The sequence below is a fragment of the Elephas maximus genome, chromosome 10, assembly GCF_024166365.1.
Source record: "Elephas maximus indicus isolate mEleMax1 chromosome 10, mEleMax1 primary haplotype, whole genome shotgun sequence".
NCBI lineage: Eukaryota > Metazoa > Chordata > Mammalia > Proboscidea > Elephantidae > Elephas > Elephas maximus.
In genome coordinates, this window is record NC_064828.1 from 12,684,263 (window position 1) to 12,700,896 (window position 16,634).

The following is a 16,634-nucleotide window of genomic DNA, read 5'->3' on the forward strand; positions in this document are numbered from 1 at the left end:
AAAACTAATGAAGTTTTGTAATATTTACAAGGATGAGTAAGAATAATATGAATTCGGGGGGGTGGGTGGAGTTCATGAGTTCAATTTTGAACATGTTGAGCTTGAAATGGCTGCAGTGGAGAAACTAGGAGACACAAACAAGGTCGTGGGGCCCAGGAGAGGATTATAGGGCGTCTGTATTTATTCTGGAGTTAAAGGTCCTCCGAGAGCCTGTTGTCTTGTGGTAGGGCAAATCTAGTGGATTAGCCCTAGCAGAGCTTGACCTATTATCCACTAGGACCATTTCCCAAATAAACTCAACACATTAAAAAAGGCAGGGATGTGACAGAAAGTTTTGGTTACAACAGGAGTGGGAATCTGCAATGAATCACACAGATCAACCCAGGAATTAGACACCTCTTACGTACCTTTGACAGTGACCAGTAAACGTGTAAATAGCTTCCTGTTTTCTCTGCAGCATGTTTTCTTTTATCAGCTAAATTCCTCCTCCAGGAGTGCTGACTAGACTTCTGCTTCTCTTTGTAATCTGTGCATCTGGTAAACACATGTCCCCATCTCTAGCCATCATCCTCCAACCCCTTGTTTTCCTTCCCTAGTTAAAAACCTTTTACATTCCCACCATGGAAACAATTTTTTTTTAATGCAGAAAAATATAAGAAAAGGAAATTACAACTGCTCACAGTCTTACTGCCCTTAGAGAACCACAGTTTGTTATATTTCTTCCATGTTTTAAAAACGAGTCTATTAGTGTAAATGCCATTTTTTACACTGTTGAGATAACTTGCACTGTTTTTGTTTTGCTTTTTCCCCCAGTTGAAGTTAAGTCACAGGCATTTTCCCTTGTAATTGGAAGCTCCATTAGCTGCATTGTTAATCAACAGAATAACGACCGACCCCTCATTTCAACTGGCCTCAGTTTTCTTCTCAATGCAAAGACCTCCGGGATCTAATGAGCTGTACAAACCTGTTTTCATGGTTCTGTCTCTGCCCTTCCTGAGAACAGCTCTGCTCCTTACACATTGCCGTCTCATCGTTGACACTGTCAGGCAATGCCTGACACCAGGCTGAGCTGGCTTAGATGGAGTTGGGTCCCCAGCCTTGAAGTGACTGTGGTGCCAAGGGACAGATCCAAACCAAGCTTCGCCTTTCAGGCCACACGGGAGTCTCTTCTTGGCTTAAAAACGAGGCCACAAAAACAAATCCCTCAGCAATTTTTAAAAGGCTTTAGGCAGGAGCTTCCTTCCCTTAAGCTAAGATGTACCCGGAACAACGGGAAACGTGAGGAGGAGGACTAGGAGGAGGAAGTGGCAGCCCCACCCGACCCAAGGATGGAAGGTTCTAGTAGGATGACTATAAGTGCTCGGGAGGCATTTAGGTCTAGGATCTTGATGCTGATTAGTTGAAGGGCCCTGGCTGACAGGAGAAGGAGGGAGATGGATCAGGGTGAGTACTGGGAATTTATTTAACGTTTCTGAGGTGCTAAGTCAAGAGAGGGGAGAAGTTTGGAGAGGCCAGGGGGTGCACAGAACAGACCAAAACCAAAGCCGTGGCCATTGAGTTGATTCCAACTCATAGCAATCCTATAGGACAGAGTAGAACTGCCCCACAAGGTTCCCAAGGAGCAGCTGGTGGATTCAAACTGTCGATGTTTTGGTTAGCTGTGGAGCTCTTAACCACTGTGCCACCAGGGCTCCATACAGAGGAGGCAAAAAACCCCTAACCCACTGCTGTCGAGTCAATTCTGACTCATAGCGACCTTACAGAGGAGGCCCACCACCACCACACAGAGGAGGCAGGAGGGCCTAAATTGATCATTGACGGCTCATTGTGTAATCCGGCCTCCTTCCTCTCATTTCCCTACCCTCCTTCTGACCTTGGGGCACAAATCATACAGCCATTCATTTTTTTCCCTGAAGCTGTGGACAATCCCTTCTTTACAACCTTCGGGCTGGAATGGCCCTGGGGAAGTCTGAGGTGGCCCACAAGGACCTCCCCCTGCCACTGGGTGCCCTTTGATACATCAGAGGCCATTGGTAAGGATACCGCTGGAGCTGTGAGAGGACTGCCTCTCGAATTCTGGAACTTTCTCTCGGGGCAGCTTCTCTGACTCTCAGTTCTCCTCTGAGGAAGGCTTCCTTCCTGGTCCCCTCAGAGCCCGAGCTGCTTCTCTGCTGGGAGGTGAGAACAGGGCTCACCAGGCTGGGCCAGCCTGGCAGACACATGGGCCTACAGGGAGATGGCACTGAACATGGATTACGTATTCATGTTCTAAATTACATATTGTAGAAACTATGGAAAATTATAAATTTATGTATATATTTTTAATACAAACCAAAGTTCAGTAGAAAAGGCTCAAACAACTTGTTTATGTGCTAGATTCCAGAGAATTTTTGTGCTAAATTCTGGAGTAAGCCAAAGATATTGTACCATCTTTTAAAAGAGCACTTTTTAATTACAAAAGTAATATAAAATACATGCTTGGAAAAAGTAAAATTTTACTTTAGGATTTTTTTTTTTTAGGCCCCCTTTACATTTTTTTTTTACATACAAATGTACTCCTAATCCTATTCCTTCCTCAAAAGAAAGCACAGCTAACAATTAGTTTAACTGCTTCCAAATAATACGATATCAGATTGTGTAAGACTGGTATAGGGCTGTTTTACACAAACGAGATAACGTAATACTTATTATTTGATGATGTGCCTTTTTTTTTTTTTTTAACTTAGTCATGTATCTTGGAAATCTTGTCAATGCCTACTGTTCTATCAAAAATTCATAATGGCTTATAGTTTTCCGTTCTCAACATATAAGCACAATTTATTGAATAAATTCATTAATTTGTTTAATTTATTACTATCCCTTATTGATGGACATTTAGACTGTTTTCAGTATTTTGCTATTATAAACGATACCACAATGACTGTTCCTGTTTACGTGACTTCGTAAATGCAGGCAAATATTGTTTATCTGAAAGGTTTCTACAAGAACTATTGGGTCAAAGGCAATGTCCACTTTAAACTTTGATGGCTACCAATTGATTTTCTTAAAAGGCTATAAGAAAATTTTTTTAAACTTTCTAGAGCTGTATTTCTTTTTTAAAAAATATTTTATTGTGTTTTTGGTGAAAGTTTACACAGGAAGTTAGGCTCTCATTTAACAATTTCTACACCTATTGTTCAGTGACATAGGTTACATTTGTCACAATATATCAGCATTCTCGTTATTTCCATTTTGGTTGTTCTGTTTTCATTAATCTAGCTTCCCTGTCCCCCCTTGCCTTCTCATCTTTGGTCTAGGGTAAATGTGTACCATTTGGTTTCATTTAGACGAATATTTGGAGGAGCACAGTACTCACGGGTGATATTTATTTTATGGGCCAATCTGTCATTTGGCTGAAAGTTGACCTCTGGGAGTGGTTTGAGCTCCAAGTTTAAAGAGTATCTCAGGGCGATAGTTCATCTCTACTGGTCCACCAAGCCCGGCCTTTTAAAAAGGCTACACAAATTTGCATTCCCACCATCAGTGTATGAGACAGTCCATTTCCATATACCCTCAACAAAATACGATGTTGTTAATCTTTTAGTTTCCAAAGGATCTAAGATGAGATCTCATTATTGCTTTAGTTTGTGTTTCTCCGATTATAGTGAAGATGTCTATTTCTTAATATTTATAGCGTCTTTTATATATTATGAATATTGATCTTTTGTTTTATATGCTACAAAAGACCTAATTATTTAGGCTGTGCAACCAGCCATGAAACTGTTGTTTTTTTTCTGCCAACAATTATTTGAATTGCAAGTATAGCACTGAGTGTAAATAATCAAGCAGTATAATCATGTGTTGTTGTTGTGTGCCGTTGTGTTGGTCCTGGCTCATAGTGACCCTATAGGACGGAGCCGAATTGCCCCACAGGACTAAGTAGGCTGTAATCTTTACAGAAGGAGTCCTAGCGGCACAATGGTTAAGTGTTCTGCTGCTCCTGGAAAGGTCAGCTCTTCGAGCTCACCAGCCAGCTCTCAAGCTCTCAGCCTTGGAAACCCTATGGGGCAGTTAGTTCTATGGGGTCGCTATGAGCTGGAATTGACTTGCTGGCAATGGCGATGGGAATCTTTACAGGAGCAGATGGCAAGGTCTTTTCTCCCACAGAGCCACCTCCGTTCGAGCCTCCGACCTTCTGGTTAGCAGCCAAGCACTTAAACAACCAGGGCTCCTTTAGACACCGTTAAATGAAAATAACGTTTCAGGGAAACACCACGGTGATAAACGATTATCTGACACATAAATGAGTGGTTCGGAGTCTAAGGAACTGCAGAGCAGGGAGACACAGCAGGTGGTCCTGGAGCTGGTTCTGCCCTGACCCATGAGCTACCTGAGGAGGCTGGGATGCAGCTGTGGTTTTCACCATGGTCTAGGCACCCCTGGAGCTCTACAGAGAAGCCTGGAGGGGATGCAGGGAACCCCTCCCCAGTCCTTGCCCCAGAGCAGCTCCTCTTAGGCCTATCAGTTACATTTTCCTTTGAAGAATGCACAATATTCATTCACACACACACAAAAAAGCTTGAAAACCTCCAGATCAGCTTTGCAGGCCCGAGGCTAAGGGCTAGGCTCTGGAGTCAAACTGTCTAGGTTCAAATGCCAATTTTGCTACTTGCAAGGTAGGTGACACTGGCCATGTTTCCTAGCCTCCTTGGTCTTCTGTCTGCTCATCTACAACAGGGTTACATCTCACTGGGTAGTTGTGAGGTTAGAAAGTGATAATGCATATAAAGTCCAAGTCTAGTGCTTGGAGCTTAATAACATTCAATAAATATTAGCTAGATACAAACCATTGTTACAAGTGCTAATACATCTCCCTGTTCTGAGATGCTTGGGAAGGATTTTCTGGAGGAGGTAGATTCTGAGTCTTGTTTGAAGGATAGGAATAACGGGGACACACAGGGATTGGGGGAAGGTGAGGGACGGTCCAGAGATGGGGGTGGGCATGATGAATTTGGGGGCCATGATCTGAGTGAAGTAGAGTTGATTTGTGGAAACCCTGGTGGCACAGTCATTAAGAGCTAAGGCTGCTAACCAAAAGGTCAACAGTTCGAGTCTACCAGGTGCTATTGAAAACCCTATGGGGTAGTTCTACTTTCCGTTTTGCTTGTCAATGTTTTTGTTGTTGATGTTGAGAATATACAGCAAAACATGTAACACTTTCACATCTTTTAAAAGGGAAGCAATGAAAAAGAAAGAAGTATTCGTAGAGACGTGGGAAGAGAAAAGGCATTGCCTTAGAAGCTGGAATGAAAGCAGGGACAAGGAGGGGGGAGAAGGGAAGGGGCTGATTCCAACTGACGTTTGGGGGCAGGTGCCAACTCCCTCTGCCGGCTGTGCTGGGTATAACTTACCCTTCACTCCCTCTGCCGGCTGTGCTGGGTATAACTTACCCTTCACTCCCTCTGCCGGCTGTGCTGGGTATAACTTACCCTTCACTCCCTCTGCCGGCTGTGCTGGGTATAACTTACCCTTCACTCCCTCTGCCGGCTGTGCTGGGTATAACTTACCCTTCACTCCCTCTGCCGGCTGTGCTGGGTATAACTTACCCTTCACTCCCTCTGCCGGCTGTGCTGGGTATAACTTACCCTTCACTCTCTCTGCCGGCTGTGCTGGGTATAACTTACCCTTCACTCTCTCTGCCTGGAACTTTCTAGTCCTTCTAACCCGCCTGCCCAGGACGTTGTGGTTTGCAGTGGATTCCTTCAACTTGTCCCAGCCTTCATCCAAGCTAGCTGGGGCCTTAGGCACCCCTGCAGGTCAAAGTATTGCAGCAAGTGTTTACTAGCCTGCTCGAGCCCAGGGACTCCAGTCCCTTGCACGGATAGAGGGGTCCCTCTTTCCCTCTTGCCAACATCATTTTTTAGGTCTTCATTAGCCTTTCGGCTAGATTATCGCGACAGAGTTCTCACTGCCCTTTCCACCCTTGTCTTTTTCCCTGTGGTCTGGGCTATGAACCACAGCCGGCTTAATCCTAACATACAGTTTTGATCATGCCACTCCTCTGCTCAAAAACCCGCATAGCTCTTCACTGCCTTTAATCAACTAACACTTCCCCTACATACACAAGGCCAAAGCTTGGACAGCACAGACAAACTGGGAAGGAAATTTGTCTGTACTTTTTTACCACCTGAAGATATTCTAGCTGTAATATACAGTTTCTCAGTCTTTCCATTTTACTTTGTAATATCTCATAAGAAATTTCCCATGTCTTAAAAAAAAAAAATTTTTTTGTGTGTGTGTTGTGTTTTGTTGTGCTGTTGTCTGTTTTTGTTGGTTGCGTCAGAAGAGCGGGATAAAATTTACATACGCGACTCCTCTTGCTGAGTATTTGGGTTGCTTTGACCATCGTCCTCATGCTTAGACAATATACAAGCGACGTTTGTGCTTAGAAAAGATACAAGTGACGTTTGTGTTTAGAAAAGATACAAGTAGAGATTCCCAGAGGAGGAATTTGTGGGTCAAAGGAATTTATGTTTTAAGGCTTTCTTTTATTTTGTAATAAGTATTTCTAAGTCGTCCTGAGACAGGGGTAACATTTTATTCTCCATCCAACCCAAGCGCATTGCCGCCAAGGTGATTAGGACTCATAGCAACCCTATAGGACAGAGTAGAAATGCCCCATAGGGTTTCCAAGGCTGTCAATCTTTACAGAAGCAGGCTCTTGCACCTTTCTCCTGAGGAGTGGCTGATGGGTGCCAACCACTGACCTTTCGGTTAGCAGCTGAGTGTTAAACACTGCACTACTAGGGCTCCCTTACCCTCGGTCAGGAATTAAACGGCACCCTGTTGGCCTCTGTCAAGCTGCTCCTCAGCCTGGCCCCTTTCTCCCTCTCCTTCCCTACTTCCCCTCTGCCCTACTGCCAAATTGCTCTCCTGCACTGGGCGCTCAGGGAGTGCGTATACCCACTCAGCAGACATTACTGAGCACCTACCAGCAAAGGCAGGAGATGGTGAAGGTTAAGGGGGTAGGCTCTGGAACTATCCTGCCTGGATTTGAATGCCGGCTCTGCCGCACACCTTTCCTGTACACCAGAAACCTCCATCACGGAGCGATTATGAGAATGTGAACAATTTCATGCATGTAAATGCTTCGAACAGTGCCTGACACGTAGTAAATATTTGGCAAACATTAGCCGTAATTATCTGTAGTTTTGAACTTTGCTCTCTTCTAGGTGGGGCAGGGGGAAGGGTCCAGGTACAAGGAGGCAGCCAAGGTCCTTGCTTCCTCGGAGCTAATTTTAGATGCTATTAAGTGCTGTACAGCAAGTGCAAACTGTTAACGTGCTTGGCTGCTAACCAAAAGGTTGGAGGTTTGAGTCTACCCAGAGGTACCTTGGAAGAAAGCCCTGGCAATCTGCTTCTGAAAATCAGCCCTTGAAAACCCTGTGGAGCAGTTCTCCTTTGACACACACGGGGTCGCCATGAGGAGGTATTGACTTGATGGCAACTAGTTTTTGGTTGTGGTGACAAGTGATCATAGAGTGGAGTTGGAGGGCATCATATTTGGTGGCCGAAGAAAGCCACTGTGTGGTGGTTACCTCCCCCTGTGTGGTGGTTACCTCCCCTTCTGTGGTGGTCACCTGTGAGCCAAGACCCCAGTGGAGAGATGGAGCTGCCCGCGAGAGCAGGGCCGTCTCAGGTTTGGTCTCTCACAGATAGGAGCTTCACAGCTCAGAGCTTACCGTGGGCAGACGGCTGTGTTAATGTCTCCTTTTCTGAAGGCTGATAATACCTCAGGATATATTTTCATCCTTTAATATCCTTGTCTCTATATCAGTCAAACAAGCACCAGGAGTCTGGTGGCTGGGCTTATGGGGCCTCTCACTCCAGTCTTTAACTCCGGAGGGACGGCAGCCAAGTCAAGAAGGCCTTGTGTGCTGACATATTTTTACTAATTGATTCTGCTTCATTTGCTGCTTTGTTGAACTTCTTCCTGATCCTCTTGGCTCTGTCTTCCTGCTCCCTTGAAGGCACTCCCATCTTCTCTGAAGTTACTGTCTCCCTGAGGTGAAATGCGCCTCAGTGAGCCAAATGCATAATTCCATTCAGTGGAACAAAACAGGCCACCTGAACCTCCAGTGGAGACTGTGTCTTCTCGTTGCTGCAACTGGCATGGAGAGGACAATGTCTCCTTCTTCCTCCTCTTCCTTCCTTACCAAACCAACAATCAGCCCCGGGGAAGGGAAAATCAAGTTGGCTGCCCTTCAGAACTATGCTTTCAGCTGTGAGCAGCCACCGGAAAAAGGCTCCCCCACATCAGGTGATATAAGGACCCCTGTGTGCTTGGCTACACGCCTTTCAGGTGGAAGGGCCGTTGGGAGTGTGTGGAGGGTGAGGAGGCTTTCCCTGAAGGCTCAGCAGGTTCTGGTAGGAAAGTCTCAGGCCCCTCAGAACACGGGAGATGCAACTAGTTTCCAACAGGATCTAGGGGGTGGCTTTCAGAAACTATAAAACCAAAATCAGCAAACCAGTTGTTGCTGAGGCTAAGTCAATTCTGAGTCATGGCGACCCCACATGTGTCGGAGAACTGTTCCATAGAGCTTACAAGGCTGTGACTTTTCCGAAGTAGACCACCAAGTCTTTATTCGGAGGCACCTCTGTGTGGGCTCGAATTGTCTACCTTTTGGTTAGTGGTAGAACACTTAACTGTTTGCTAGAAGGTACACACTAATCCATGCCTAACTCGGTCCAGGTATGAGCACAAATTCTAGAACAGATGATCACACAGACTGATTGTTAGTACTTAGGAAAGAACACAGAGATCATTGGGAACCAGCAGTCATATTCAGAAAAAATCAGGATCACCCTCACTTCCCTTTTATGGAAGGTCATTGCCAGAAGGGAGATCAAGGGACCGTCATGGACACTCTGCTTTCAGGCAGATGTTTGACAAACTTGTGGGGAAAATGCAAATATGAAAACTGAACTTGGTTGTAGAGTGTGAAGGAAACATCGAAGCACCTCATCCAGTTTCCTCATTTAAAGAGGAATGAGATGTGGTCACACTAGCTGAACAACCATCCCCCCAAAGACTATTTCCTAAAGGTTCGGTGTTAACCTAGAAAAGAGCTCAGATGCTCCACTGGTCTCTGACGTAAGCCCTAAAGCGTGGGACCATCTTACTGATGACGTGGATGAAGATGTGGAAGACAGTTTAAAATTCACAGGTGACGAGGTAAAGTATTTGGGTGAAAGGATTAGGATTCAAAAAGGTCCAGACAGCTAGGAAAGATGGGTTCAAAATGAGCTTATTTAGCAAAAAACATAAAGAACCTGTGTGGAAGTTCAAAACGCAAATGGCACACAAGCTGGCTAGGAGCAAATGGCTTTTTCCTCTAGGCTGCTTCTCTGCCCACTAGAGATGCCAGCAGCAGCCCCTTCCCCAAGACTTGAAAACCAAAAATGTCTCCAGATGTTTGTAAATATCTGTGAGTTGAAATCAACTTGACAGCAATGGTTTGGGTTTTGGTTTGGGGGTGCCAAAATCACCCTGACTGAGAATCACTGAGATAAACTGATGTATTCCTAGGGGAAAGTCCTAATGGATTTTAGCTGACTGTAAGTGGAATGTAACATTGCCAGGAAGAAGCAAACTCTATCTGAGGCTGCACTACGGCTACCCAGCTGTGTCAGAGGAGAGCTCCACAGGGTTTTCAGTGGCTGAGTTTCCAGAAGTAGGTCACCAGGCCTTTCTCCTGAGGTACCCTTGAATTGCCAGCTGTTCAGTTAGCGGCCAAGTGTGTTAACCATTTGCACCACTCAGAGATTCCTCTACTACTAATAGTAACTAATAACTAACATTGCTGTTGTTAGGTGCTGTTGAATAGGTTCTGACTCCTCGTGACCTGATCTGTGTACAACAGAAGGAAACACGGCCCGGTTCTGCAGTGACTACTGAGTGCTTATTCTGTTCCTAGCACCCTGCTGAGCTTTTTATGCTTTTAATGCTTATGCGAATGCTGTGAGGTAGGAATATTATTGTCTCCATTTTCCTGATGAGAACACTGAGACCCAGAAGCATTAGCTGACTTGCTCCAGGTCTCACAGCCAAGGTGGTGCAGCCAGGGCTGTGTCATGGAGCCTGCACCCTTGCCGTCGGTGCTCCCTGAGCGTCTTGGACCTCACACTAGGCATACACATATAGTAGCGCCCCAGGAGGCAGCCAGCGCCCCCCCATACCTGGAACTCAGCTGAGAAGCAAGAAATGGGCTGTAGTAACCCTGAACCCGGCTCCCCACCAAGCATCTGAAAGCAGGGCCTTGCCCTGTAATTGAGGTCCCAGCCTCCAGTCAGCTCATTGCCTTAATTCATACAAGAGTCTAATATGCTAATTATCACATCAGCCAGATCACAGAGTAACTTTCAGACAGATCTTCAACAGAAGAGGTTACGGGTATACTGTGGCACTCCATTTCAATCATCTGGAGACGCTTGGCTTTCTGGGACCCCTAGTTCTCGAGCACTGGCCGGGAATCCAGCCTGGCCACGTGTCAGATCTCTCAGTGGATGCTTGCACTTTGCTACGATGCTGAACAGGTTTCAGCGGAGCTTCCAGACTAACGTGGACTAGGAAGAAAGGCCTGGCAATCTACTTCTGAAAGCCAGCCAGTGAAAATCCCATAGATCACAACGATCCAATCTGCAGCTGATTATGGGGTTGGGGCTGGACCCGGCAGTGTTCGTTCTGTTGAGCATGTGGTTGCCATGAGTCAGGGGCCAACCTGATGGCAGCTAACAGCAATAGTTCGTGGGCGCTGTGGCTCTGGGTCCAGCTGCAGAGGTCACCGGGATTGCAGTCCTCACATTACCAGGCCAGGGCCTGCTGAATTGTCCGCTGAGGCTGAGTGGTGATGTTAGGGGGAAGGGTGGCAGGAATGTTAAGAGCTGGGAGGGAATCTTACCCAAGTCAGAGCCCTGTACCACAAAAGAGACTGAGAAGCGTTAGGGGACTCCTGAGGCCAGGGACTGCAGTCAGGCATGACGTGTCCCCTCGCCTCCCCCAGTGGCAGCCTTGGAGCTGAGCTCCGCCGACCTGCAGAGCCCCAAGAACAACAAGGAGCACCACACACAAGAGATGGGCCTGAAGCGGCTCATTGTGCGCCGCGGCCAGGCCTTCACCATCATCCTCAACTTCAGCCGGAGCTTCCAGCCCCGCACCGACAGCCTCACCTTCGTGGCCGAGACTGGTGAGTTTGCCCCTGCCCCAAGGGCCCGTGAGCTCCCTCAGAATGGGCACTAGCAAAGTTCACCTGCAGGGTCCCTGCCGCTCCTTTCTGAGTCTCCCTTCCCTCTCTTCTGCTGAGACCTCCCAGGACCCTCATGCTCAGTCCCTCTCAGTTCTGTTAAACAAACACTTGGCCAGCGCAGCAAACTGATAAGGCACCAATAACCAAAACACCAAACCACTTGCCGTTGAGTTGATTCTACCTCATGGCACATGTCAGAGTAGAACTGTGCTCCATAGGGCTTTCTATGAGTGATTTTTCAGAAGCAGATTGCCAGGCCTTTCTTCTGAGGTGCCTCTAGGTGGACTTGAACCCCCAACCCTTTGGTTAGTGGCAAGCACATTAACCATTTGCACCACTCAGAGACTCCATGATAATAACCAAAAAAAAAAAAAAAAAACCCGAAAAATAACAACGGTGACCTTTAATTACACACCATGCACTGTGTTAGAGCTTCATATGCATTATCTTATTTAAACTGTAAGACGAGACTTTCAGGTGGGTGCTATTACAATCCCCATTTTACAGATAAGAAAACTGAGACCTGGAGACCTCAAGTATCTTGCCCAAGGGTGCCCGGTGGCAGTAAAAGCCTGAAATTGAAAGATTTAGCAAGTGATGGGAGGGGGTAAAGGTCTTTCCAGTCCCGCTGGAATCACACTATAAGATTTTTGAGCTTTGGGGTCATTCTCCTACACAGGACCAGAGCCCACGGACATACTGGGAACCCGAGCCACGTTTTTGCTCACCCAGGCCCAACATGGGAATGTCTGGAGTGCTTCTGACTTCACCATCCACCTGAACTCACTCCAAGTCTCCGTCTTCACACCAGCCAATGCAGTCATTGGCCCCTATACTCTCAAGATCCAGGTCTCCCGGAGCCAGGGTCCCAGCATGACTTACCTGGTGGGGACTTTCATCCTGCTTTTTAACCCTTGGAATGCAGGTAAGACTTGCTCATAGGTTGCAATACTAACCCGACCCATTGGGAATACTAGTGACATTCTTCTAGAAAGCCCAGAAGAAATCATGGCATATCTGTGCAATATAACATCAGGTGCTCACTAAGAACCATCTTTGCAAAGAATTTTCGGTGTCATGAGGAAAACGTTCACTGTGCCGTGGTAAGTGGAATAGGTTAAGGAACAGAATGCCATGTGACCCTAAGTATATTAAATATCTGTGTATAGAAAGAGTGACTGTACCACATCAAAATGTCACAGGGTGCGTCTCTGAGGAGTAGGAATGACTATCGTCACTGTCTTCTTTCCATTCGTCTGTGTTTTCCAGGTCTCTACAACAAGACTTTCACTTTTACAATCAGGAAAAAATAATAATCATTATTTTTTGAAGTGTAGACTATATTGTGACTTCTAGAAAAAGACATAGTAGCCTCTTAAGGGGGTTGGGTCTTAATTTCTGCTGCCATCTACCCAAGCAGCTCGCAACCTCTCCTGTCCTTCAGCAAGGTGCTATAGTTACTGTTCTTTAATTCTATGACCGTGTGCTTTGGGGCTTTGCACCCTGCTCTGCTCTGACCTGCTCAGAGGATGACGTCTACCTGCCCAGTGAAGTCCTGCTGCGGGAGTACCTTCTGATGGACTACGGCTTTGTGTACAAGGGTCATGAGAGGTTCGTCACCGCGTGGCCTTGGAACTACGGGCAGGTAACTGTGTCACCTGGACTTGGGTCTGGATTGGGGACTCTTTGAGGGTGGTTTTAGACAGCTCTGCTAGCCCGTAAAGGGCTGCTAACCAAGGTCAGGTATGAGGTGCCAGACTAACCTCCAACCAGTGAGAAGGGCAAGGAAGGAAGGGGAGCAGGCTTTCCTTTTCAGTTTTTAATACATTCTTATGGAAAACTTAAAACACAATCAAAGTAGAAAAAAACCAAACCAGTTGCCGTGGAGTTGATTGGACTCATGGTGACTCCATGTGTGCAGAGCAGAATTGCTCACTGGGGTTTCCAAGGCCGTGACCCTTCACAAGCACATAGGACTTCCAAGGCCGTGACCCTTCACAACCACATAGGGTTTCCAAGGCCGTGACCCTTCACAAGCACATAGGGCTTCCAAGGCCGTGACCCTTCACGAGCACATGGGGTTTCCATGGCCGTGACCCTTCACGAGCACATGGGGTTTCCATGGCCGTGACCCTTCAGGAGCACATGGGGTTTCCAAGGCCGTGACCCTTCACGAGCACATGGGGTTTCCATGGCCGTGACCCTTCACGAGCACATGGGGTTTCCAAGGCTGTGACCCTTCACAACCACATAGGGTTTCCAAGGCCGTGACCCTTCAAGAGCATGTGGGGTTTCCACGGCTGTGACCCTTCAGGAGCACATAGGGTTTCCAAGGCTGTGCCCCTTCACAACCACATAGGGTTTCCAAGGCCGTGACCCTTCACGAGCACATGGGGTTTCCATGGCCGTGACCCTTCACGAGCACATGGGGTTTCCAAGGCCGTGACCCTTCACGAGCACATGGGGTTTCCATGGCCGTGACCCTTCACGAGCACATGGGGTTTCCAAGGCCGTGACCCTTCACGAGCACATGGGGTTTCCAAGGCCGTGACCCTTCACGAGCACATGGGGTTTCCAAGGCCGTGACCCTTCACGAGCACATAGGGTTTCCACGGCCGTGACCCTTCACGAGCACATGGGGTTTCCAAGGCCGTGACCCTTCACGAGCACATAGGGTTTCCACGGCCGTGACCCTTCACGAGCACATAGGGTTTCCATGGCTATGACCCTTCACGAGCACATAGGGTTTCCAAGGCTATGACCCTTCACAAGCACATCGCCAGGTCTTTCTTCCAAGGAGCCTCTGGGTGGGTTCCAATCACTGACCTTTCAGTTAGTAGTCAAGTGCTTAGCCAAACCTATTGCCATCGAGTCAATTCTGACTCATAGCGACCTTATAGGACAGAGTAGAGCTGCCCTGTAGGGTTTCCAAGGAGTGGCTGGTGGATTCGAACTGCCAACCTTCTGGTTAGCAGCCGAGCTCTTAACCACTGCACCACCAGGGCTCCTTGGCTTCAATAGTAATCAATTTAGGGTGAATCTTGTTCCATCTGTACCGGGGATTTGCAAACTACAGCCCATGGCCTAAAGCTGGCCTACTACTTCTTCTCGTAGGATTCACAAGCCGAAAATTACTGTTATGTTTTTAAATTGTTGAAAAAGAATTAAAAAATAATATTTTGTGGCATGTGAAAGGTATATAAAATTGATTTTTCAGTGTTTGTAAATAATGTTCTCTTGGAACACAGCCATGCTCATTCATTCAGGTATTGTCTGTAGCTGCTTTTATGCCACAATAGCAGAGCTGAGTCATTGTGACAGAGACCATATAGCCCACAAAGCCTAAAGTACTTACTATCTGGTCCTTTATGGAAAATGTTTACCAACCCTGGCCTACATGCCCCCATCCTTCCATCTCACCACTGGAATTTTTAAAAGCAAATTGCAGATACCATGCCATTTAGTTCAATAATATTTCCACATACAGCTCCAAAAGATGACTCTTTCTGAAAAACTTAACCACAATACATGATCATAACTGAAAAAAAAAAAAAGAACACTAATCCTTTAATAGCATCAAATGTGCAGTCATCGTATGGAGGGGGACCTTGACTCTGGACAGCGTTTCTGCTCTGAACTGCCATCCTCCACCATCTTTGCTCTGTCCGCAAACACTAGGAGGGAAGAGAGTGAGGAGGAAGCAGAGTGAAGAGCCCTGCAAAGAAGATCACATTTTCCCATTTGCCACCTGTGACAACTTGTGCAATTTTTAGAAATTGAGAAAAATACCAGTCAGTGCATTTGGCTGCCAAAGTGGTCATGACGTATGTTGTAAGCCTATGTTGTAAACGTATGTCATGGGCCTACATTGGGTTCTCCAGGACTCACGGCGTCACCTCTTAGCCCCTCTACCTGGTTTGCAGGCTCTCTACACTCCTCCCCCTCTGCTCACGTGCCTGGGCCTAGACTTACCCATCCGATCTTTCTTTATTCCCACAAGTCCTCCAGATGTGAGACTATCTAAGTTCCTTTCTCTGGAACCCACCTTGCTCACAGACCTCAGGAAATGGCCCACCCTTGTCTCTCCGTGTCTAATCCATCCTTCAAGTCCCTTGTCTCCAGAAGCCTTCTCTGACCTCTTCAGCCAACAGGATCTCTCGTCTGTCCAAATTCTGTTTGCATTTTTAGTCAGAGCCACACAGTTTGGTCTGTCAGAATTCTGAATCTGATAAATTCCCAATTTGATTATAAGCTCTCTGAAGGCAGCTAAAGGAATGGATAAACAAGTCGTGGTATATACACAATGGAATACCATCCAGCCACAAAGAGAAACGAAGTCATGATCCATGCTACAGCATGGATAAACCTTGAAAAACATCATGCTGAGAGAAATAAGTCAGTTGCAAAAGGACAAATACTGTATGATCTCACTCATAGGAAATAAGCAAATGCAGAGAAACCAAAGGTTGTTAATGGCTACAAGGTGTGTTGGGGGGGGAGCGGACAGAGATAGGGCGGATGTTTGCTTGGGGGCATTGAGTTTCTGTGAATGGCGGTGGAAAAACTTGGAAAGCGAGAGTGAGAATGGTCGTACAACCTGAAGAGTGTAGTCAGTGTCTCTGAATACGTGTGGAAGTTGTTGAGTTGCTGTATGTTTTGTTGTATATATTTTAACAACTGGGCTGGTGACTTGAAGTTCAGAACTCTAGGCCTTTTTACTCATCTCTCCCCCACTGCACCTTGAATGCCCTGGAAGTTTGAAGACGACATCATAGACATCTGCTTCGAGATCCTGAACAAGAGCCTGTACTTCCTAGAGAACCCGTCCAAAGACTACTCCCAGCGGAACGACGTGGTCTACGTCTGCAGGGTGATGAGCGCCATGGTAAGCAGCAAGGCTCCCTGTCCCCTGAGGACAGTGCGGGCTTCCCGGGCGCTGCAGACACCCACCTGTCCTTTCAGATCAACAGCAATGACGACAGCGGCGTGTTGCAGGGGAACTGGGGGGAGGACTACTCCAAGGGCGTCAGCCCCCTGGACTGGAACGGCAGCGTGGCCATCCTGCGGCAGTGGTCGGCCCAGGGCGGGCAGCCCGTGCAGTACGGACAGTGCTGGGTCTTTGCAGCTGTGATGTGCACTGGTGAGTGAAGGAGATGGGAAGCTTCCCTTGAGCGGTTGCTCAGTTAATCCTCACGGTAACCCTTTGAGGCTGGGGCTGTTATCATCCTCATCTTCAGATGAGTAAACAGTAGCCCAGAAAGGTTCGGGGGCTTGCCCAAGGTCCCACAGCTAGGAAGGGCTGGGTGCTGCAGCTTTAGCCACTGCGCTACACTGTCTTGAGGAATGCTG

The 16,634-nt window shown here is 47.1% G+C and overlaps 1 protein-coding gene across 1 annotated transcript in view; it reads left to right on the plus strand.

Moving 5' to 3' along the window:
• Positions 1-1,410: 1,410 nt before the first annotated feature.
• The window catches only part of TGM7 (transglutaminase 7), a 30,611-nt gene continuing 15,387 nt past the window's right edge, over positions 1,411-16,634 (plus strand). The window contains exons 1-6 of the mRNA XM_049898987.1: positions 1,411-1,443; positions 11,043-11,225; positions 11,965-12,210; positions 12,812-12,930; positions 16,042-16,170; positions 16,248-16,425. Of these exons, the coding sequence (XP_049754944.1) occupies positions 1,434-1,443; positions 11,043-11,225; positions 11,965-12,210; positions 12,812-12,930; positions 16,042-16,170; positions 16,248-16,425 (865 nt within the window). The 5' untranslated portion in view covers positions 1,411-1,433. The remainder of the gene's footprint in view (positions 1,444-11,042; positions 11,226-11,964; positions 12,211-12,811; positions 12,931-16,041; positions 16,171-16,247; positions 16,426-16,634) is intronic.